This window comes from Perissodus microlepis, chromosome 6, assembly GCF_051167445.1.
Source record: "Perissodus microlepis isolate ML-2025 ecotype Zambia chromosome 6, ASM5116744v1, whole genome shotgun sequence".
NCBI lineage: Eukaryota > Metazoa > Chordata > Actinopteri > Cichliformes > Cichlidae > Perissodus > Perissodus microlepis.
Genome location: NC_140466.1, coordinates 8,059,752 through 8,081,835, shown reverse-complemented (window position 1 = coordinate 8,081,835; position 22,084 = coordinate 8,059,752). Strand labels below are relative to the sequence as shown.

The following is a 22,084-nucleotide window of genomic DNA, read 5'->3' as shown; positions in this document are numbered from 1 at the left end:
CACCCTTCCGGTTCATTTTCGAGCTGATCACAGAATCCCTTTATTGAGTCCCAGTCAATTTCCTTATTCAGAGGATTGGTGGCCTTATCTGTGTAAAATTGAAAACAAACAAACAAACAAACATATCCTCAACTTGCTTTAAATGCTTGGCATGTTTTTGAATTTCAGACCTGAAAACTGGGACAGAACCACTTTAAATCGGGTTGTTATTTGTAGATCTGTGAAGGCAGTCAAACCTGTCGCTTTACACCTGACTCTGTGCAGCAGCTGTGGCCTGTGAGCGTGTGCGATATGTAAATGAGCTCTCTTGCTTGGAGCAGATGAAGAGGGTGGCTCGCTTTTGGAGACGTGTGTCAGATTATAGCCCAGGTGTGACAGGTTTCCTGCTAAACTTGGTCCTCAAGAAAACAACCAGAAGCTAACTAGCTGCTTGATTTTTAGCCTTCAGCTGAGCGTTACTGACACCTTTAAATTTAAATGTCACCTTTCTGTAGTATCACTGAGCTAAATCGGACAACAGTAAACTACGTTTAAACTCATAATGAAGCAACTATGAAACCGTATATAACTGTTGGAGTTTGTTCCTCATCGCCAGCTGCACTTTTTAATTTAATGGCTTTCGCCGACTCCTCTCTGCTCCCGGGGGAGGAAGCTATCAGCGTCAGCGAAAAATTCACAATGACTAAATATGTCGATGTACCTCAGGGGCATTTCAGTTATCTATCCACGTTCAAAACCTAATCGAGTATTGTAATAAATGGCTAACTTACTGATGCGAGACTGCAGGCTGGCCTCATCTGGAGGCGCCGCCGCCGCCATCTTTCGGGAATTCGAAACAAGAAGCAAGCTATCGCGAGACTTTTGTAACATATCGCGCGAATAGCGAAACATTTCAAGGGCTTTGAGAAGATCTCATCAAACAACGGTGGGAAAGATACTACAGCTCAGTTGAACTCAGATCATTAACAACTAATTTTATTATTGGCGATTAATAAAGTTTTCTGATTCTGGTGGTGAAAAAACATGTGCCAAACACAAATCCATCTATCTAATTGACTGTGATAACAATTTCATATTTTCATATTCTTTTCCCTACACAGGTTCTCTTAGGTATATTACTGGTAGCATTATAAAGTGTTGATATGCATGAATACTTTCTTCGTTTCTGATGAAATTCTACCAGAGTCTGTGTTAATGACGGGGCTGGGGGGATTAGTCCTGTGCAAAGAGGTCAACACGGCCCCACAAATGAACTGTATACTAATAAGTAAAATTAAGTCAAAATCAGTGAAATATTAATGAAATATTTTAAAAATGCTACATTCGTACCCACATTTCAGTAACAATAAAGCTCAAATTTAGTGCATCGGCAGTGACAGATGTAACTGACTGAGTACATTGGGGCTCAATGGCTGATGGAGACTGACACATATCCCAGTGATTTTAGAGAAGATCCATCTATGCAAGTCAGTGTCTGGTATTGACTTGGGATCACTACTTGGTCATTGGGTCTCCAGCTGGCCGTATCTGCAACCGAATATAATCCAGGCTTTAGCTTTCAAATTTCAAGGTCAAATTCTTGGTTTAACCTTAAAAGCTTTGAATGGCAAAACAAGCTTGTATATGGGAAATGGAATATCAACCAAAGAAAACAAACAACAAACCCCTCATTACAAAAACGTTATAAACTGATTTGCATGTCATTGAGTGAAATAAGTATTTGATCAAAAGATGATTTTATATTTGGTGGAGAAACCCTTGTTGGGGTGCACAGCAGTAAGACGTTTCTTAAAGTTAGTCACTAGGTTTGCACAAATCTCAGGAGTGATTTTGGCACACACCTATTTACAGACTGTCTTGAAATCCTTTAGGTTTCTTGGCTTTCAATTGGCAACTTGAAGCTTCAGCTCCTTCCACAAATTTTCCATAACACTGTAGTCTGCAGACTGGCTAGGCCACTCCATCACCTCAGTATGCTTCTTCTTTAACCATCCTTTTGTTGCCTTGGTGCTCTATTATGACCCACGTGGACAGACGTTTACACACACATAAAGAGTTCATATAAAGATTATCTCCAATTGACTGACTGACTGACTGATTTATTAATTGTAATCTGTACACAGCTGATCTGTTTGAGCCAGAATTCTGGCAGGACGGTGGAGTTTCAAATCCTTAACTCACTCAATTCATTACTTTGATTAAATGTGTTTTCTGGATTTTTGGTTGATGTTCTGTAATTTTCCATTGAAATTAAACTACAATAGAATATAGACACTGTTCATTTCTTTGTAAATAAGAAAGCTTACAACAAATTTAGGGGCTCAAATAGCTATTTCCCCCACTGTAGGAGGCAGCAACCATGTATTATACAAGTTACCTGAGGAGGGCAGCAATGCAGGGATGATGCATGTCTCCGTCAACTCCAATACAAGAAGAAGACAGCAGCCCCTGAATGGGTGTAGCACCCCCTGTTGGGCGATAAGAGCAGGGAGAGAAACGGGATATTTTAGGTTGGCAGCTTGGCCAGGCTGTCAGTGTTTTAATCAGCGCTGTTCGGCTGGAGTTGCACTTCCTGTGCGGGATTTTTATTTTTTCATAGGTTACTTTTAATTGTATTGGTACATAAATGATGGCGTCGCGGGCAACGGACTAAAGAGACTTTTCTTTTTTTTTAAACCAGTCTTTTAGCCGTTGTAGTCACTGCACTTGCAAACAAAAGCCTAGTGCGGGTCTTGCGGTCCTTCACAGAGGAAATTCTGCACCTGCTTCGACTGAAACTGCATCACTGCGTGAAACAACAGTTTACACATATACAGCAAACCTGCAAAGTGGGGCCAAACAGCAAACCACTGCAGCCAGTTAGCTAACTCGGCTACGTCAAGAACTTTTGAGGGCGAGCTCCCGTTATCAGCTCGGGAAATCAGCCGTGTTTTTCACTCATTCCGCAGTAACCGCAGTCTGAATAACCGCACACGGGAGGTGAACTTCACACGGTGCTTGCTGCAGTTGGTAAAGTTGGGCATCGTCCAGCTAGCTCCTAAGACATGCTCGTTTTTTTCCAATGTGACTCAGTGGCTGCTCATGAAGGTAACGTATCGGCAGCTCGGGTGTTGCCTGGCCGTCGTCGCTGTCTCTGTCCCGTCAACAAATAAAGGTCGATCAATCCAAGTTCACCACCTTCCCCGTCGGATTTGTCTGTAGTATGATGGGATCTCTGAAGGCTCTCCAGGAGTGGTGTCGGATACAGTGTGAGAACTACAACGATGTGCAAATTAAGGACATGTCTACGTCCTTTCGAGACGGGCTGGCGTTTTGTGCCATTATTCATCGCTTCAGACCAGATCTGATGTAAGTAACCTCAAGTGTAACATAAACGCTACTGTAAAAGGAAGTTAGAAGCAGGTTAAGTTAACGGTAAGGTTAATCTGTGGTACACTGGTTCTTTTTTGTGTAGGAGCTGCCTCAATTGAAAGGTATACTGGTTTTTGAGGCGTGACAGGCTGCTAACTGTTTTCTTTTGTGACTGAATTGAGGTTCAGGATTACTAAGGGTAACTCATCCATTCAAAACACCAATGTAGAACAAAACCTGTCAGGACAGAGCCATCTGAACTCATTTGTGCTCTAAAGAAGAGCTGTCAGACTCCTTAAACTCAAAGGCCATATACACGTACAGCCCAGTTTGATCTCAAGTAAAACCATTACGTAATAACATATAACTTAAGTTTTATCATCTTAATAACTACACTTGACCATATTCAAAACTATTAAAAATGGAGACGAAACCACGAACCCAAGTGGGAAAAACAATCCTTACCCCATTCATTTTAAAATAAGCCAACCAACCATTTTTTTCTGTCATGTAATTGGTGATCTGCGATTGCTTAAGGAACATGTGTAATCCCACAGTATCATTATAAGCTACTTGAAGTCTGTGTAACTTTTTTTGTTACAGAGACGGGTACAGTATGAGACATATTCACTCTATCCATACTTGTAAAAGAGGGCGTGTGCTTGTGCATACACCATACATCATTTTCTATAATTATCTCCATCATCTGTCATTTCATCTGTAATAGAATGCCCAGGATATTTTTACTTTAATGGAATCTGTACGATTGTTATGAGACTATTTGAAATCAGGAAATCTTAGATGTATGTCTTCTTTGCTTCTGTAAATCACGACAGCATTCTTACAGACACTTTGTCTGGTATCCTGTTTTAACCATAAACAGGACATGTGGTAAAGTGCCCCTGTAGACCAGCACTGCTAGAACTAAATACCACAAGATCATATGCATACATAATGTGGTTCACTAGAGTACGGTCATGCATCCCACTTCTCCAACAGAAAATGTTCCAGTGCAACTCACAGCAGAAAGTCATATGCAAAACCACATGTCAAGGTTTTGTGACTAAACTATAATAATATTTTTTGCCTTTATGATTCAAACAACTTGTACTTTTTAACTTGCCATACATTTTCACATTTACTGCTCCCATGTAGTAATGATGGCATTGCTACAGTAGGAGTAGTGTTGTAGGTTAAAGACAAAAATCCAGTTATTAATGCTTTAACTGCAGTGAAATTAGATGTTTTCATTGTATTTAAGTAAAAATCTAAAAGCACCATACTAACATACCTAAGTATGGCAGTGTTATCTTGGAAGACACGGTTCATTTTTCAACTCTCTATGTTTTAATTATATTTTGTCACAGCCACTTAAAGAAAAAAGCCTCCTGTAATGTTGTGAGCTCTGCGACGTGAGCGAGTGTCCAATGTGGCGTGTCAAAGCCATCCTGACAAGCGACGCTCTGCCTGTAACAACACTTCCCTTCTATCTGTGTTTCACACCTACACACTGAGTACAGAGGTTACCACAAAACACCACAGCGTGTATATGTGATTTACAAGGGTTGGGTATAGTGAGGAGGACATGATGACTCGCCATCTTTTTAGTAGAGATTCAAAACAGTAATTTTCTCTTTCACTTGAGTGACAGTGAGCCACCTTTAGCCACCTGTACAAGTGACAAACAGCCTGAAACTTTACAGTGCACCCAAGCTATCCTGTTTTTGTTTTACATATGCTGCTGTACACTAAATGTGAATGTGTTTATTTTATTTTTTCTCTTCAATCAGAATTCACACAATACAACGGTGTGCCTTGAGAAAAGTCCAGATTTCTTGGAGATTTTGTGCCAACTATAAGTTATTAAAAACAAAACCCAGGAACATGAGACATGTGATGCGAGTTTGACTGTATTAAACCACAGAAGCACTCTGTCTTCAATTAAATTTTATTGAGTTTATTCTTTGGGAAAATTGGCTTAAAAAATAAGAAAAGTCTTCACTGGTGTCTGACAAACACAAAATCAGTCAGGATGGTAACCTACCAACACTGGTGGTATGCTGTATAACCACTGAAGGTGCTACAAAAAAAAGCAGAAGCCCCACAGATGAGCGATTAGCAAGCGTTTTTACAAAAGAAGCAAATCATAGAGATAATAAACCCTTTGCCCAGTTTGACATTTCTGACCATAAAGCCCGTCTTTCAAGGGCAACTGCCAGTCCCCAGTGGTCATCAGTGCCCTACCCGCAGACAGGGGTGATAAAAAGGACTTTCATGCTTCAAGAGACCTGTGAGCATCAGAAAGCTGAGAGCTAACTGTCACAGGTTACTGGAAATGGTCACAAGCCATAAGAGTTCCTGAGTGAGCCAGAGACAAAGGCAGGTTCTTCCATAGATTCACCTATGAAAGCCTTGAATTTGAATTCCTGAGGTAGGGGCAAAGGCACACCAATGTACAGGAAAAGAGTGAACTTGATTTATAACATCAGGGAAAAAAATGAACTACGGATGCTTCGTTGTTCTGAACAGATTGTTATGAAGAGCTAGAATTTTCCCACAGACTGCAGTAAAATGTACCGTTAACCACGTGTCATCCCAGTGGTCTGATAAATGATTTTGGACAGTAAGCATGTGGCTCGTGCTGTTCATCTCTCAGGTGAGCAAACTGGACTGAATGGAAGCAGAGCAAACTTTCACTTAAACGGTGAAGTGGACTTTATCTGCATAAACAGCACAGCAGTAATGCTGAAAGTACAGGAATTAGACAAATCCTAAACTCTGCAAACTGGGAGCTTTCAAGCTTTGCCTCTTTAATTTGTGTCCCAGCATGCCTCGCTGTTCAGCTTTCTTTCTAGCTGCAGCGGCCCTGCCGAACTCCCTCTGATCCAGACAGACAGCCCGTCAGACTAATCTGCGGCTGAGACCTCTGCCTGTCGAACTGGATTTAGCTCTAATGGATGTGCAGGTCATTTGTAGTAGAAGTGCTGCCCTTTACTCTGCAGCCACTGAAGCTTCATTGAAAAATGGCACACTGATGCAGATGAGACTTGGATGGCCTTATCGTCCTTTGGATGAGGACTCCTGTCAGTCAGACCAGTGGAGATGGAGTAGATGTGGAGCCCCAGAAGTCATTCATGGCAAAGTTAATGGAAGTGCACATAAAGTGTCTTTTTAAAACTTGTATTTAAATAAAATTCTGTTAATTTATTGCTGCTTTTGTTTTATATTTTTAAAATCTCTGTAACTCACTTGCTGTCTCACCTGCTCCTTGATTAGTGCTTAATTATTCACTGTCATAACATCAGACAATCTTATTCTGCAAAGCTTTTCCAACTGACTAAACCAGATTTAGCGGATGTACTGGTTCAAGCCAGGTTTTGATCATGTGGATTGTCATTACCGCCTAACACACTCACTCACACACACACACTCTCTCTCTCTCGCTCTCGCTCTCTCTCTCTCTCACCTAAAATAAACCTTGGAGTGAGTCACTGTGGATTAGATGTGCATGCTGATCACACGCAGCATTTCAACGTCCCAGTCAGTTCTTTTTTTCTGTGAGGTATGAAAATGTAAAATCTTTGTTATTTTTGAGTTACTGCATTTTTTATTTTGGCAATGTCTGTTATGCTGACACGGTGGACTCGGGCTGACACAGCCCTGTTATTAAAGTTGCTGCTCAGTGCGTTTGCGGCCACGGGAATTAGATTAGAGAGAACAGAGGTCACTTTGTGTGGCTCCAACACGGAGCTCATTCACAGGATTTTGCCTTCTTGAAAGTTCCACATGGTTTCCACAAGCACTCATTAGGTTCATGGTGGGTTTTTCTTATTTTTTCCCCCCTGCCATACTGTTGTCTAAGACCACTGCACACATTTACTTATGCAAATTCATCCCACAGCTCCTCAGACATTTTTTCCAGTTTTACTGCAGGATGTTTACTGGTGAGAAACTGGCTTTAGATCCCTGCTCCGGGCATTTTAGAGCAGAGCCTTGTAATTATCGGCCCATCGCTCCTGCTGCTTCTTTCTTTTTGCTCTGGCATCAGGCATCATTTAAGGGCGGTTTTTGAGATTGTCAGCAGTGGTAGGTGGGAGCTGTAACCGCTCACCACTGCAGTTTGTTATGCTGTCAGGCAAATAATAGCTTATAATCTATTTATATTATAGCTTATAGTCTATAATATGAGTGCAAATAGTTGAGCAAGTTGTATGTAGAAACAGGGCTGCTATAGAACTATGCTGGCTGCCTTATCTTCAGCCTTATCCTAAATGTTGTTGTAACCTTTTTCTGTCATTGCAGAGATTTTGGCTCACTGACTAAGGAGAATGTCTATGAGAACAACCGCCTGGTGAGTCACGTTTACAACTATGTTTTGTGCACACGTTGTTCTGTGTTGAATGATGTCATTTTGAAACCTGAGTCATTTGGAAATCCCTAGCTTATGTGTAGCCAGAAACGTATTATGTGTTTGACTCCTCATAGATGTTGTGGGTGTAAGTGGAGTGTGTGCGTGATGTGAAGAGAGACTCTTACTTAATTCTGCTGAAGGGCAGAGAGTCAGAGGGAGGAAGCCAGAGCACTAGGTGTCAGAAAAAACTAAATTCTTGACATAAGCCTGTGGAGAAACCATGAAGTGAAGATTTTCAGTGCAAAAGTGCAGAGTTTGCAGCTTTGTAAAGCAGTACATCAAATACAGCCTAAAACTTTAAAAATCTGATTTCCTTGGCTGTTTTTTTCCACATGGCTTTGAAGCCAGGAGAACATTGAGGGTTGAAATGGAAGTCTCCTTTCAGTCTGAGCTGAGCTTTGGCAGTTCTTTGTTGTTGTTTTAATGTTTTGTTTTTCAATTCCTGCAGCGTTAGGAGAAGTGAAAAGCTTATAAAGAATTCTTATAAAGGAAGAAAGTAATTGTCACGTCTAGTCTGGAGTGAATATTATGTGGAAAGCATTCTGTTTGATTGACCATGTAAGATCAATTTGTAAGTTTCATGAGTGTATTTGGGGTTGATTGTCTCCTGGAATGACTTTTGATTCCCCTTTCATGTAGGAGGTGCTGGTAGACTCACTAAATGCTGAATCACTGTTTAGATGTTACTGCTGTCACGTGGAGACTCAAGCTAGGAGCTCCTACTGTGCAGGTTTCAAGTTAGTGTTAACCTTTAGAATCACTGTGGATTACATTACATTGGTAGCAAATGTCAATGTTGCAAACATTTTTTTTTTATTTTTTTTTTTAAATTGTGTTACACAATCTTTTCAGGTTTTTGATGATGCCTGGTCAGGGTTGATGTGTCACTTGGGTGACACTTTGGGTCACAGACTTTAGAGTGGTCTGTTTAGGAAAGTCATAGGTGACAGGGTGAGGAGAATTCGAGCCAGAAGGAACCTGCAGACTTTTTGTGTCACCTCATTTTTGTCATTCATCCAGTGAACCCAGTTTTTGTCTCTGTTTTTAGATTCAAATACAAAAATAAAATGTTAGAAATATTTGTCATGGTGAGCCACAGATTTTTCAGCACGAGGTGGAAACTACTTTAGCTTCCCTCAAGTAGCTGTTTTGGTTGTTGGGTTGCTACTACAGAAATAACTACATTGGTTTCACTTCACTCACTCACCATGCTCAAAAAAAAAATCAAAAAAAATCCTAGGCCTTACAAAGTGTAAAATGCGAGAGAAAAGTCTTCCTCACCCGATTTGGGCTGAAAAGTGTTAAAAGATCCATCACTTGGATAGTATCTGACTCAAGGCCTCTGCAGCATTAAATCTCACTACTCTGAGTCTGCTAGCTGTGGATCACTGCAAAGAATCACCATGTACTCATATGAAGTGGATAATTGCAATAAAATCAATACCTATAATAGCATAATAATAATGATAATAATAATAAATAGATATTAAATGTTACTGAGCAGCACACAGTATTAATGATACATGACGTGTTTGGAGGCAGCTGCCGACCAAGATTGTGTGTGTGTGTGTGTGTGTGTGCATAAGGTTTCACAATTTAACTATCTAATAGTAGGTGTGGGAAGGTTAAGACTGATTTTTAGAAACCACATGTTTGGGGATTTTTAGATTTAGTTTCACTTTAATTGTGATGTGCAGAATTTTTTTTTCCTCACTGCTGGTTTTTCTCAAAGGAATAAATGTAAACTGGTGGATTTTTTTTTTTTCACTGCATACTTTCTCACCCACATCCAGTCAAGCTTTTCCACTTGTTTTGGTTTTATTTATTTCGGCTTGAGATAAGATTTCTCCTGCAGGCTCAGTGCAGTGAGGGGATTTTTTTTTTTTTTTGTAGGTGCTTAAAGCATTGAAAGGTTAACCACTAATCATTTCCATTCTCCTGAATAATACAGAGACCACGCTCCCACAAGTTTCCACTACAACTCCTAATAATAAAGAAATGAAATTCTGATAGAAGTCATACCAAGATACCACATTAGGTTTCAACAACAGAACAAGCTGAGTTGTTACCAAATTTGTGCTTATCAAGGTTTTTATCTTTAATAAAAAAAAGAGGTCAGTTTACCTTGCTCTTACTCAAGTTTTGCCTTGCATCTAAGCTCACTGGTTCCTGTCTCATTGCCAACATCTCTTTTTGTTTCCTGCTCTTTCTACTTCCTTTCCCCTTATCCTCTTTTCCTCATTCTTTCTCATTGAAAGGCGTTTGAAGTGGCCGAGACTGAACTGGGGATTCCAGCCCTGTTGGACCCAGAAGACATGGTGTCTATGAAAGTGCCTGACCGGCTTAGCATCATCACATATGTGTCCCAGTATTACAACTTCTTCAACAACAAGTCTCAGGGTGCGTGCAACTGTGTGAATTCTGTCACATACACATATATAACCTTTTACTTGTTAATGTAGATGCTATTACAGACTCAGTAAGCTCTTTCTTCACTGATATATTTTAGGTATGAGTGTTTCCTGCAGAGATGTTTTGCATTTGTGGCAAACTGCGGTAAATGTGATTATATAAAAGCTGTCTCTCCAGTATCTTCCTTATCCCTGGATTGACTCCTTTTCCATGATCTTGAACTGCAGTTTGTCAAAGTAGTCCTTGTTCTCCTTTGCGGCCTCGGTGAGCTCAGTGTAGTGACACATGCACCAGTTCTTTATCTGCAGCAGGTTTTGGTTGCCCTCCAGCATGAAACAGCTTGTCAGAGCATATCAAAGATTACTATCCCCAGCTGCAGTCAAAGATGCTGGACTATGACTCTGACGGGTTTAAAAAACAAAAGACAGTAAAGGAAAAAACAAACTAGAATGTATGTTGGGTTGGTTTGATGTATTTGTTTAATGTATACAAGAAATTTGCCATTAACTGGCTTCCCCTTGTTTCTCTACCACAGCAAACCCTCCTTGTATGAAGAGGCTCAGTACTGCTGGTCTCAATGAGCCAGCCCAGAAAAGGCCTGTAACTCCTTTGGAAGACAAGACTGAGGTAAGTATATAAGACTTGGCACCAGGAGAAGCGTTTTATTCTTTTATCTGTTTGGGAATATTAGGCCTAATTAACGTCTAGGAGCTTGGCATGGTGTCTACTAGAGTTTGCATGGTAACAAACTGTGGATCACTCAAAATACTTTGATTATGATGGCCTGTTATGGAGTGGATAATCCCACTGAAATGACATTTGAAGCCTTGAAAGATTTAACAATCATTTTGCATGTACTGTGTGGAGTTATTACATTGTGTAAATCTGCTATTTTTACTACAAAAGTGTAGAATATCCAAATATGGATTTTTATGTCAACTTCCTTATGTGAGCTATGTGTTCCACAGCAGGGGAAAAAGCCCAACAATGGCGGTAGAATAAGTCTATAAAGATAGCCTCTGTATCCTGTCTCTCTTTTCTTTCGCATGCCCTTCAACACCTTTCCTCCATCCCGTACTCCCATGTACTGCTTTTCTCCTCATCACTCCCCCACTTGCCTTTCCTCCCTTCTTCAGATGGAAATTCATTCCACTCCCTCCTCTTCCTGTTCTCCGTCCTCACATCTCACCCCCCCTCCGCTCTCTGGTCCTGAGCCTAGGCAGTAGGGTGGGGGTGGGAAAGTGGGCTTGGAGGTGAAAGAGAACTGTTAGGTCAGTCTTTCTTGACAGTCTCCTATGGATAAAAGACTAACAGTTGTAGTTTCTTAACACTGTGTGCCAAGTTTTGAAATATGCTGCTTCTAACCCCTATATTTACTTAACACCTAGAAAAAAACAAACAAAAAAAAAACCACAATATCTCAGCCCTAAAGAGTAACTGTATCCCAAATGTGTGACTCCCAGAGCCACTAACCAAAGCTGTTTGGATTGTTTTTTTTAAATTGTTTTTTACTAATAAACATCTTTTTATCATTTCATTCTTTTGATTTTTTTTAAACATACTTTTAATTAATCAAATGATGTTTTCACTTGAACTCCAAAAACAAGATAACCAAGTAGATGTAGCTAGCTAAACAGAATGAACAATCCACATCCTCAAATCCTGACTCCGTATATGATCTCCCCCTCCCATTACTCTCCATCTTCCCCCTTCCCCTGATGTCTCCTCCCTGTCCCCCTTCCTGCGAACAACGTCCCCGGTCGCATGTACTTGCCGATCCAGTCCGTGCAGACAGGCACCGAAGCGGTTGCGGCAGTCAAGCGGAGCACTCTCAGCAGCACCTGCGCCGCCTGCCAGAAACACGTCCACCTGGTGCAGAGGTTTTTGGTGGACGGCAAGCTCTACCATCGCAACTGTTTCAAGTGAGCGCTCCCTTTCTACTCATTTCTCGTGTTGTACATCCTCACCTCCTCTCCTCAAGGCTTACTCCCTCCCTCTGGGTATGGCCACCAAACAATTTAAAAACTTGATAAAACAAGACCCGAATTATCGAGTCAAGCTGTGACAGAGGACATTGTGCACTATCGGGTGTTGGATTCAGATTTGTGTGTGAGTAAGACGCTTAGCTCTATTTGAACTGGATGCTTTTTATCTTTTTGTTTAAAAAAAATGTTAATTAGAAAACATTACAACTTATTACACATGTATAACATTATAACAGAGTTATTACTGTTTGTATTTGCCATTGCATTACTTTTTATTTTTTATTTCTTTTAATATCAGTAAATTCCCCTTAGCTATTTGTTTATAAATCTTTTTGTTTTGATTACTTTCAGTAATAGTTACTATGATATGGGTGCTATTTTTCTGATTGAAGATGCAAGAAGTTCAGCTTCATATTTTTGGTGGACACAACAGTTAATATTTCACTCTGAGTTGTAGCAGCTGCACATAGGCTTCACACTACAGCTAAAATTAGCTATCGTGTCAGAACAGGTGTGTCCGGTTTCCTGTGACATCGTGAGAAAGAAATGTTTATGTTTCACCTGTTGAATATTTTCAATTCATATATCTACTGTAGGTGGTGTTTGGTATACATTAATAATGCGTGAATCCTTTTTGCAAACAGGTCACAAAAAACAACTGTTTATTTTTCGTCACACTTCCTGTTTTTGTTTCTTTGTTTTCTCAGGTGCACTGAGTGTCACAGCACACTGCTTCATGGATCTTACAAATTAGAAAGCAACTCTGGGGCACTTGTCTGTGCACATCACCTTAATAGGAATGCTTTATCCAACCAGAATGGCCAGCCCGATCTTAGTAAGAGACCAGCGTCGGGACAGTCTGCTAGGACAGGTCGCAGCACAGTTCCTCACACGGCGCCCTCTGATGGCTGCCAGGCAAAGACTCCAGTACAGGAAACGAACGATACTGACGTTCCAGCCGATGACTCGGTCACAGTCGCTCCCGTTACAACAAGCAAAGACGGTTTAGAAAAAGCAAATCAAGACAGTACCAGCGAAGCAGAGGAGAAACCACGATCTGCCACACCTCCCAACCCTTTCGATGAGAGCGACGATGAAGAGGAGGAGGGAGCGAAAGAAGAAGAAGAAACTCAAACACCAGCCAGACACACAGCAAATGGAGACCTCCCTTCTACACCTCATGTTGAGGTTACCGGTCGGCCAGTGCCTGCACCCCGCCGGGTTTCTGATCCCATCCCTCCACCTCGCCCTGTGCCACGGGCTCGACTCTCCCGCACAGCGGACAGTCCTGCAGTCGGTAAGTAGTTTTTGCACAGTAAGTTTCTGAAAATAGCAGAATCATTTGTTTATAGTCATGCTCAACGCTTTTCCTAATATCACAGGTGAAACTCAGAAGCTTCCACTTCCTCCCAAACCCAGAGGAAGGTCACCGTCTCCTGCAAGGTAGCTGAATTTATCTTAAATGCCATTTCACGTTCGTTAATCACACCTCCATAGTTTGTCATGTTGTTGCAGTGTGTGCTGCAATTGTTTAACCCTCCATGCTTCCATGTGGATGTACTTTGTTGTCTTCCTCTGTGTGACCCTCCCTTCCATCACTATCTGTGTTTCACTGTTCAGTGGCACCCATAAACCCAAAGACCCACCTTGGCTCGCACTGGTTCAGTCAGAACCCAAGAAGAAGAAAGCACCAGCCCCTCCCCCTCCCCCTGCTGGACTGACAACACCTCCAAACACAGGCTCTTTGTCCTCTCTCAAAGGGGAGGGCTCCAGACCCAGCACGCCCCCCCAGTCCTCCAACCCGTTCGAGGACGACGACGACGAAAATAACGAGGGAAATGGGGAAGAAGGGAGTGAGGGAGGAGCACCTCCACCTATGGTGGTGTCTAGTCACCCATGGTACAGCATCACTCAGGCAGCAGACGCAGTGGGTGCAGACACTCCCACTAATAAACGAAGTTCATCCCGCTCTGTCAGTCCTGCAAGCACCAAGAGCAAGAAACGGCCTGCACCTCGTGCTCCTCGGCCACTCACCGGTAACCAAGGTCGGTTTTATCAGAACCACAAACACCAAGAGCATCCCCTTTGTGCTTTACAAACATCAAACAGTAACTTAACCATTTGATGTTTTATCAAATGTTTGTAAAGAAAATACAGAAAAAAAAACATTATAGGTCATTTTCTTTAGTGCCACCTGATTCAGTGGGTTTCTAAACTCAGTGTAAACAGCTGAGAAATTTGAAGTTTATAGATGAAAACACCAATATGACTGTGCAGTTAAACTGAATGAAAGCAGAGTCCCTTATGAAACATGGCTGTGCCCAAAATTATGCACTAGGATTGACTTTTTCAGGGGACATACTCTTACGTTTACGTCACTTATCCATATTTTTGTAATTTATCAGTACTTGACTCATCGTGAATGAGGTCATTTTACCATGGAAATGTGCTTCTAACTTGTAACACAGCTCTCAGGAAGTGATTGATGATGAGCTAACTAGTGTGTCTGGAAAAGATAGATGCGTCTAAATATGCTGAACAATAGTAGAGACACTGAACACACAGTGCATGGTACGGGATTTTCATAGTAACATAAGGGTCACCATTCAGAGCCATCCTGGTAATGTATTCGGGCAGATATTTGCAACTACTGACAAAGTGTTTGTTGTTGATTGGCTCGGCAAGGGGTGCAAGCACTATTGTGCAACAGAATTTCCTCTCAGTTTATTTGTTCACTCTCTATTTATGTCTCTAGTTAAACTGCCAGGTATACGGAGTTACATGTAACAGGACAAAAGTAAATTCATATTTGATTTTCAGTTGCAAAGCCTGATCGTCATTGATCAAGACTGAAGTTTACAAGTTTACAACCCAGTGATTTATAATATTGTGTTTTACTTTCCATTTTATCCATTTAATAGATAAAAAGCACATTTGTCCAACTTTGAGCATCCAATCTTCAAAATGTGTGCAGTATAGAAGTGTGAAGTGTATGTGCTGTTGTTAGTCACTTTAATCCTAGATTCGTTTGTCTGATGTAAAATTAAACAACCTCTAATTTAACAGACAAGTTGTCACTTCAAAAGAGGTGAGCGGAAACGATGTACACAGCTGATAAAAATAGTAATAATAAAAAAAATATTCTAAAGAGTCACAGACTAAAAATAGTTGAAAAGAGATGTGTTGCTAATAGATGCTAAAAATAATAATGTTGTTTTCTTTCACCTTATCCTCGCTTTATTCCAACATTTCAAACTACTTTTTATTCCTCTTGAATTTCTTCTGTCCCTGCTGTTTTTTTTTAAATTATTTCAAAACCTTTTCTCTTCTTCAGTTCTCTCTCATTCTCAGTCCTCCTCTTGCTCCCCCTCTCCAGCTCTCAGTACAGAGAGTTTGTCTTCAGGCTCAGACTACAGCTCCTCTCAGCTCCCTTTGGCTGGCAGTGGCAGCAGCGACCAGGAACACAACTTCACCAAAAGCGTTTCCGAGCCTTCCATCTGCTCACCGAACGACTCCAAGCCTTCCCCTTCTTCCTCCTCGACTGAGCATCTCCGTCAGCCTTCTCCAAGCCCCGCCCCTTCTCCAGTACCAGCAAATGCCAGCTCAGCTCCAGCCACTCCACAGACCAGTCGCAACCCAGTGACCAAGGCTCCTCGACCTCCACCACCACGACCCAGCAACCCCAGCCCACTGGCCTCAGAGGCCACCCAGTCACAAAACAAGGTAATGGCGCCACCTCCAAACAGAAGACAATTTATATATCAACACTTTGCACATACTAAAAATCCAACTGCATCTTTTCTCTTTTTAGCGGATATGTAAAGAGAACCCCTTCAACCGAAAAGCTTCGCCCTCTCCTGCTAATTCTAAAACCAGACCGCCAAAAGGCCCCCGTCCTGCTAGACCCCCGGCTCCCGGTCATGGCTTCCCACTTATTAAACGCAAGGTAAATAACCCCCCAAAATAAAAACGGACTAATTAAAAACAGAAATAAACCTGACAGAAATGACATCATCACTTAAGAGTAAAACAGATGAAGTAGTAGTCATGCGATTCAAACATCCTTCCAGGTGCAGTCAGATCAATACATCCCAGTTGAGGACATCCATGGGGAGATGAGTCAGCTGGAGAAGCAGCTGGATGAGCTGGAGCAGAGGGGAGTGGAGCTGGAGAAGAAGCTCAGAGACAATCCAAACGGTATCACATTACAGCACTTTTTAAGTCCAGTGAAGACCAGCTTTCTGTTCTTTTTGTTTTGTTTTTTTAAAATAGTCATTTCTAAGTAATAAAAGCAAATCTGCTTCTCTGTCAGAAATGACAGGAGTACTAATATTTGTTATTCATCCTTTCTTCATTTAGATGAAGATGAGGAGCACTTGTTGGTGGACTGGTTCACCCTAATTCATGATAAACACCTTCTTGTCCGACGGGAAGCTGAGCTGGTCTACACGTAAGATATAAATTTCACAGTTTTGGAACGTCATGGCTGGTTTTATTTTTACATATAAACCCTGTAGACAGATGCTCAGAATAGTAAGCGTGAAGTTATATTTTCGAACTTATTGTTGCTTAATGTGTTGCTCTCTGCAGGGCGAAGCAGCAGAACCTGGAGGAGAGGCAGGCTGATGTGGAGTACGAGTTGAGGTGTCTTCTCAACAAACCAGGTATTTAAGACATTTCCATCCGTCCTCAGTCAATATCTTTTCTCTCCTAGTATCATCTGTATAATAACTGGGTTAGAACGTTATCCAGACTGGCCTTTCTCACATGTACAGGAAGGTAAAAACCATTAAATGCCCAATCCAGTTTCATTTCAGTGGCTCCCAGTAACTATATTCTGTAAAATTATTGTTTACATTATTGAAGTACTCAAAGAACATAAAAAAAAATCAATCTTCAGTTTGAATTATTAAGAATCTCTTGGTTAGTTTGTGCAATGAATGAAATGCCAGTATCTCCAGCACTCCAAGACTTATTAATCAGGACTCCCTGCTGACCTGACAGGATGGTGGATGTGCATTTAGTTTATAGTGAATGCTGCTCTGCTTTTGCATCAATAATTTATAAACCTTGTGAACACCTACAAAGTGTACATAATTGAAATAAAACAACAGATTAAATTATTAATCATGCTCTGCTTCTTCCATTTCTTCTTTCCTCTCATCAGAGAAAGACTGGACCGAGGATGACAAGAGTCGGGAGCAGGAGCTGATGGCTGAGCTGGTTACCATCATTGAACAGCGCAACCAAATAGTCAACAGCATGGACGAGGACAGGCAGAGGTAATCGAGTACAGACAGTTCATGTGCATCTGTGTTGTGTAGAGACTGGCAGGAGTCTAACTGTGGTTCTGTCACAGGGAGGAAGAGGAGGACAAACTTATGGAAGAGATGCTGAAGAAAAAAGGTGCGATGAGGTTTCATTAGATTCATGAAGGCACTCTTTTCCTTCCTTTAAATTTTTAATGCAGTTTTATTTCTTATTTTAATCCTCATCAGACTTTCAGAAGGATCCAGACAGCGATCACCAGAAGAAAAAAGGGGCAAAGTTTAAACCCATCAAGGTGCTCAAGCGTCTGAGCCATAAAGGAGAACCGGGAAAGAGTCCCAGCCCGCGTAAGGAGAAGAGCTGAACAGCAGAGGACACGTCTGGTTCAAGAGGATATTTGAAGGACTACTATTTTAAGAAGACTAAAGAATTTTGAAAGAAGATTATGACATCTCCTCAAACAGTTTTTAAGCACTTCACAAGTCACCCAGACTCATTCAGTGACTATTTTCAGTTGCCTTTTAGTGTCTGACAGCAAGTGCTTTAAAAAGTTTAGGCTCTGAATATTCAAACTAGTGACATGTTGGGTGGGTTTCTGTATTACTGCACTGATTACTTTTTGCTTTAACATCCCTGCATTGCACAGTGACTCTGCTCTATAGGCCTTCAGCAAAGATGTGATTTGTCAGCTTACGTTGATCCCTGATATCCTTGAGTTTTTAGTTTTACTTACACCCTCTTGAGTAGTGGTCTCCTTTGCTCCTTCAAAGGTGCACGTATTTGAGGTTTTATGTCATGTTTGGGTTGAGCCCATGGTACTAGTAGCAATAAGTTTGTCTTTTTTGTTGTTGTTTTTTTCCAGATGAAACTTGCTTGAAACTGCAGCATCTACTCTTGAAAAGCTCAATCAAAGACTTCTAGCTGCTATATATACACATATATATTTTATTTGTGTTTGTGTGTATTTTAGTTTCTTCAGTAGTAGTTTTACAATTGTGTTGGTGCTTGTCATCAAAGCATTACACAAACATAGATATAGTATTTATAAGTGGGTTAGACTGGAGGAGAAAATTAGACGAGTAACGAACTGCAGACAAAAAACAAACTGCCGGTTAGTTTTAAACGGGACTTATTCATTTTCCAAGGAAAAGCAGGATAGGTGTCCTTTTATTATGGAAGGTAACAGATGCAATATTGAATTTCAGAAAAAGAAAATATACAGTATTTTATCAACTGTAGCAAAAGCCCAGTTTATAATGGTTTTAACTATCGAAGGATGGACCTGAGGTATGCAATCATTAATTTATATTTTACTATGCCTTTTTGTGCGTGTGTGTTTTGCCTTAAAGTAGTTTATATCGAGTGCCATTTATTTTATTGCATACATCGTTAGTTCTAGCTAATGTAAACGTGTTTACTCATTCTGTTCGTGTATTTGTCTTGTGTGGCTGTGTCTGTTGTCTGTTTCTGCTCTGTGCCTAACTTCCTGTCCAGCTGAAACAAAGGGCTTCTGTGCCACCACATTTTTGTCATCTTGTACATTGTCCTAAAACGGCAGCAGGACTGTGTGAAATACTGACGCTGGGAGGCAGAGGAATAAAAGAAATTCACACAGTTGGGTAGATGTGTGTTGTATTCACTGGCGTGCGCGTGTGTCTCTGCTCTGACTGAAGGTATGTCTCTTGCTTGAAGAGAAGCAGACCGCCCGGTCAAAGACAACAGTCAGTCTTCTTTGTTGGCTGCATTTTCTGTCCTCTCTGTGTTTGTATCAGATGTGGCAACGTGGGATTTTTCCATTATCTCCAATTCTCGTAATTTCTGTTATTAGAGCCAGGATACATTTAAGTGAATCTGGTCATATCTTAGTTCAATTTAAACTGCTACTGATCTGTCTCGTCACTGAAATATATATATTAAAATACAATACTAAATGAACATAATAGTGGCTCAAAGCACGTTTACCTGAGATATCTCAGTGTTGATGATGTCGATATAATCTTTCTCCTGACCCAGGGAGGCCATGTCTTCCAGAAACTGTCGTCTTTCCTGTATTTCATTCAGAACTGCAGGAAAAACAGAACGTGGTCTTACTCTGAGGGTCAGTGAGCACATCGATCTTGTCATAAGGCTCAGAAAATATTCCCCACAAAAACAAATTTCCGTTTTTCAAATGTATCTTTTGTTGCACTAAAAACACCCCAAGGTTCCATGCACTTCTATTACAATCTAGAAGGCAGACATTTCTGGAGCTGAAATCTTCAAAACAACTCCCAATAAAATAATTTAGATTGATAAACAGCACTACAGGCAAGAGGAAAAATTGGGGGTTAAACTGTCCTTTTAAGATTCAAATATGATGCTGGTGTAACCACTCTACCTCATTGTTTTGCTCTGCAGTCAGCCTCACCTTCCTGATAGCGATCCATCTTCTTTGGTATTTCTGAGCTCTGATGTTGAGGAGGCTTCTGAGAAGATCCCGCTCCGGGCTCCTCGGTCCCATGTGCAAAGATGTTCTGAAGCTTCCTCTTCTCTTTCTCTAGGTCTCCTTGGGTGACATGAAGAAAAAGTTCCGCAAAACAGAGCCTGAATTTTTCTCAGAGTGCAGAAAATGGAAAAAATGAAGAAGAAAAGGAAAGAAATGGGGAAAATTGAAGGGATCAGTGACATGCAATATACACATAAACTGAAATTTGTGTCAGTTTCAAGAACGTACGTGTTGGACCAGGACGAAACTTTTCTCTCTCGTAGCTGTTCCCAGACCGACATGCCTCGGCGGTGCGTTTCTGAGTGTGCACTGGCCAGTGTTTCTGGACAGATTTACCAGGAGGAGAAGACTGTGCCGGATCAGAGGTGAAAGGCAAAGCTGTTTCATCTGAAGGAGAAAATTTTACAACAGCAAAAGTTTTTTGTTTACAAAAAATGAAGCGTTGCTAATTGTGGATGCTTTTTTTCAAACCCCATATTTGAAGTGTGGGACTCTTCCCGACAAGCTTTGCATGATTCACAGTTTAAAGAAACTTTGTGAACAGTGCCTGGGCTAGGCTGAGGTTCTTGATCATTTGACAGGGGTACAGAGTATAGACATAGCTTCTCCACACTAGAAGGAGTCAGCTGAGGAAGGTTGGGGATCTGAATAGGACGGAGAGGTGTTTTGGTAGTGTCTGGGAAGAGACCCGGAACAGACAAGCTATGGACATTGTGTCACTTGGCTTGCCAGGGAATGCCTTGGAATAAGAGGTGGTGGCTGGGAGGAGGGAGATCTGGGCATCTCTGCCTAGATCACTGTCCCTCCAATCCAGACCCTGGGTGTCTGCTCCTTACAAACAGATTTGAACAGCAGGTGGGAGTTACAACGTGAACCACATAATTTAGGCAACCATATCAGGTACACCTGCTCTCAGGACATCATGCCCGAGTGTTAAATCAATCTGAAGTCCAATAGTAACAGTATATGGCACCATAAGGGCCAAAATCATGATGGTATTTAGCAATAGGTCATATGTACAGAGTGGAATATTGTTATTAACTTCTAAATTTTTGACTTCTGGTACAACTATATTTTAAGTATAAATATAAGAAAATACACCATGAGACAGTATCAGACCTTTAACAAACTTACTCTTTGGCTGATTGTTGATCTGTTTTCTCTTGAGGCTGGTGACCCTTGATTCCTGCTTCAACACTGAGCACAGAAACAGAACAATAAGAGTACACAGCACAGGCCTCAGCAACGGTAAATGAAACACAGACACAGCTCTATAGCGGGATCATAAATTCTGAGACCATGCTGAAAATCTCTCATATCTTCATAAAATTTGAGGACATGCAAAATGAAGAACAAATGTTCTGACCACGAAAAGCTCACATGGTGTGTTTACAGGACTGACAATGACACCGAAGTGCCTCACACTCAGAGTGAAAGACGCTGGTGGGTATATCCAAATCTGGAAACCCCAACTTCCCTCTGACCCAGGACAATTTATCTGAGGTTTTAACTCCAACATGCCTGAAACCTTTGGAAGAACTGCTTGAAGACGTAGCAAGTAATCCAAAACTATCAATACATCAAGGTTGAACAAAGCTGGGCAGCCTGTGGCGGGCTGATTCCAGCCTGTCAACACTGTATTTCTAATTCAAACTGCTGCACTGATATCATGTATGCATGCTAGAGAAAAATTTAAGGTTTTTATTAATGTTTCTTTAGTGAGCTCAGATTTTTTGGAGCACAGCTTACATCTCAGCATGTCCTGGGTCTCCTTGCTGAACTGTGTGGCTCTGGGGCTGTTCCACAATCCCCTGCTAGCTGAAGCCTGTGAGGAAGTTTCCATCTGCAAACTAAAACACACAAATTACAACCCAGAAAACCATTGTTTTAGTTCAATTTATAATGCTGTTATTCCTGAATTTAACGTGAACTTCATCGCTGTGATCTATGAATGACTTCAACATGACCTAAAGCTTCGGAAAAAACCCCGTTAATCTACGAGACAAATATTGTAACTAAATATTATATTAATAATCTAATATTAAACACTAATAACATTATTAAAGCTTACCTCGTTGTTTTTTAAGGAAAGGCCAGTCTTTAAAAAAGGAGACCAACTTCAAACTCAGGAAGACGGCAGTAACACTGTGTTGCTATAGCAACTAAATAACA

The 22,084-nt window shown here is 41.1% G+C and overlaps 3 protein-coding genes across 6 annotated transcripts in view; 1 reads left to right on the top strand and 2 right to left on the bottom strand.

Annotated features, from left to right (window-relative positions):
- Positions 1 to 2,396, bottom strand: part of LOC146384979 (ADP-ribosylation factor-binding protein GGA1-like) — a 13,824-nt gene extending 11,428 nt beyond the window's left edge. Inside the window, exons 1-2 of one of the 2 annotated variants that reach the window (XM_084930482.1) lie at positions 2,378 to 2,396; positions 4 to 88 (exon numbers count right to left, since the gene is read on the bottom strand). Coding sequence is in view for 1 of the 2 variants with exons in the window: in XM_084930481.1 (XP_084786607.1) it covers positions 4 to 88; positions 771 to 870 (185 nt within the window). In the remaining variant the exon portion in view is untranslated. Of the gene's footprint in view, positions 1 to 3; positions 89 to 770; positions 872 to 2,377 lie in introns of those variants that run through there. The other variant, XM_084930481.1, reaches the window with a different exon arrangement.
- Positions 1,856 to 22,084, bottom strand: c6h22orf23 (chromosome 6 C22orf23 homolog). Of its 2 annotated transcripts, XM_084930485.1 has the most exons (8): positions 21,984 to 22,084; positions 21,662 to 21,762; positions 21,047 to 21,109; positions 20,141 to 20,299; positions 19,835 to 19,972; positions 19,390 to 19,490; positions 2,378 to 2,468; positions 1,856 to 2,012 (listed from the first exon to the last, which is right to left on the bottom strand). In XM_084930485.1, the coding sequence occupies exons 2-8, from the start codon at positions 21,753 to 21,755 to the stop codon at positions 1,969 to 1,971; spliced, it is 690 nt and encodes a 229-aa protein (XP_084786611.1). In that variant the 5' UTR covers positions 21,756 to 21,762; positions 21,984 to 22,084; the 3' UTR covers positions 1,856 to 1,968. The 2 variants fall into 2 exon arrangements, with proteins under 2 accessions (XP_084786611.1, XP_084786613.1); XM_084930487.1 differs by lacking the exons at positions 1,856 to 2,012; positions 2,378 to 2,468 and adding an exon at positions 19,138 to 19,245.
- Positions 2,468 to 19,042, top strand: micall1a (MICAL-like 1a). 2 transcript variants are annotated; one of them, XM_084930479.1, is made up of 16 exons: positions 2,468 to 3,348; positions 7,654 to 7,702; positions 10,021 to 10,162; positions 10,710 to 10,801; positions 11,957 to 12,096; positions 12,867 to 13,456; positions 13,542 to 13,602; positions 13,780 to 14,204; positions 15,494 to 15,882; positions 15,971 to 16,105; positions 16,230 to 16,356; positions 16,519 to 16,609; positions 16,750 to 16,823; positions 17,327 to 17,441; positions 17,519 to 17,565; positions 17,658 to 19,042. In XM_084930479.1, the coding sequence occupies exons 1-16, from the start codon at positions 3,203 to 3,205 to the stop codon at positions 17,789 to 17,791; spliced, it is 2,757 nt and encodes a 918-aa protein (XP_084786605.1). In that variant the 5' UTR covers positions 2,468 to 3,202; the 3' UTR covers positions 17,792 to 19,042. The 2 variants fall into 2 exon arrangements, with proteins under 2 accessions (XP_084786605.1, XP_084786606.1); XM_084930480.1 differs by having other exon boundaries at positions 2,469 to 3,348; positions 15,536 to 15,882.

What these genes read in the sequence shown, in the direction of transcription:
- c6h22orf23 (XM_084930485.1), bottom strand. Translation starts at nt 21,755, where the DNA reads ATGGAAACTTCCTCACAGGCTTCAGCTAGCAGGGGATTGTGGAACAGC. An exon ending in GACCCAGGACATGCTGAGAT is followed by an intron (nt 21,110 to 21,661) that starts GTAAGCTGTGCT and finishes TTCTGTGCTCAG; the next exon opens with TGTTGAAGCAGGAATCAAGG. An exon ending in GATGGATCGCTATCAGGAAG is followed by an intron (nt 19,491 to 19,834) that starts GTGAGGCTGACT and finishes TTTTTCCTGCAG; the next exon opens with TTCTGAATGAAATACAGGAA.
- micall1a (XM_084930479.1), top strand. Translation starts at nt 3,203, where the DNA reads ATGATGGGATCTCTGAAGGCTCTCCAGGAGTGGTGTCGGATACAGTGT. An exon ending in AGCGGACAGTCCTGCAGTCG is followed by an intron (nt 13,457 to 13,541) that starts GTAAGTAGTTTT and finishes CTAATATCACAG; the next exon opens with GTGAAACTCAGAAGCTTCCA. An exon ending in GCTCAGAGACAATCCAAACG is followed by an intron (nt 16,357 to 16,518) that starts GTATCACATTAC and finishes TTCTTCATTTAG; the next exon opens with ATGAAGATGAGGAGCACTTG.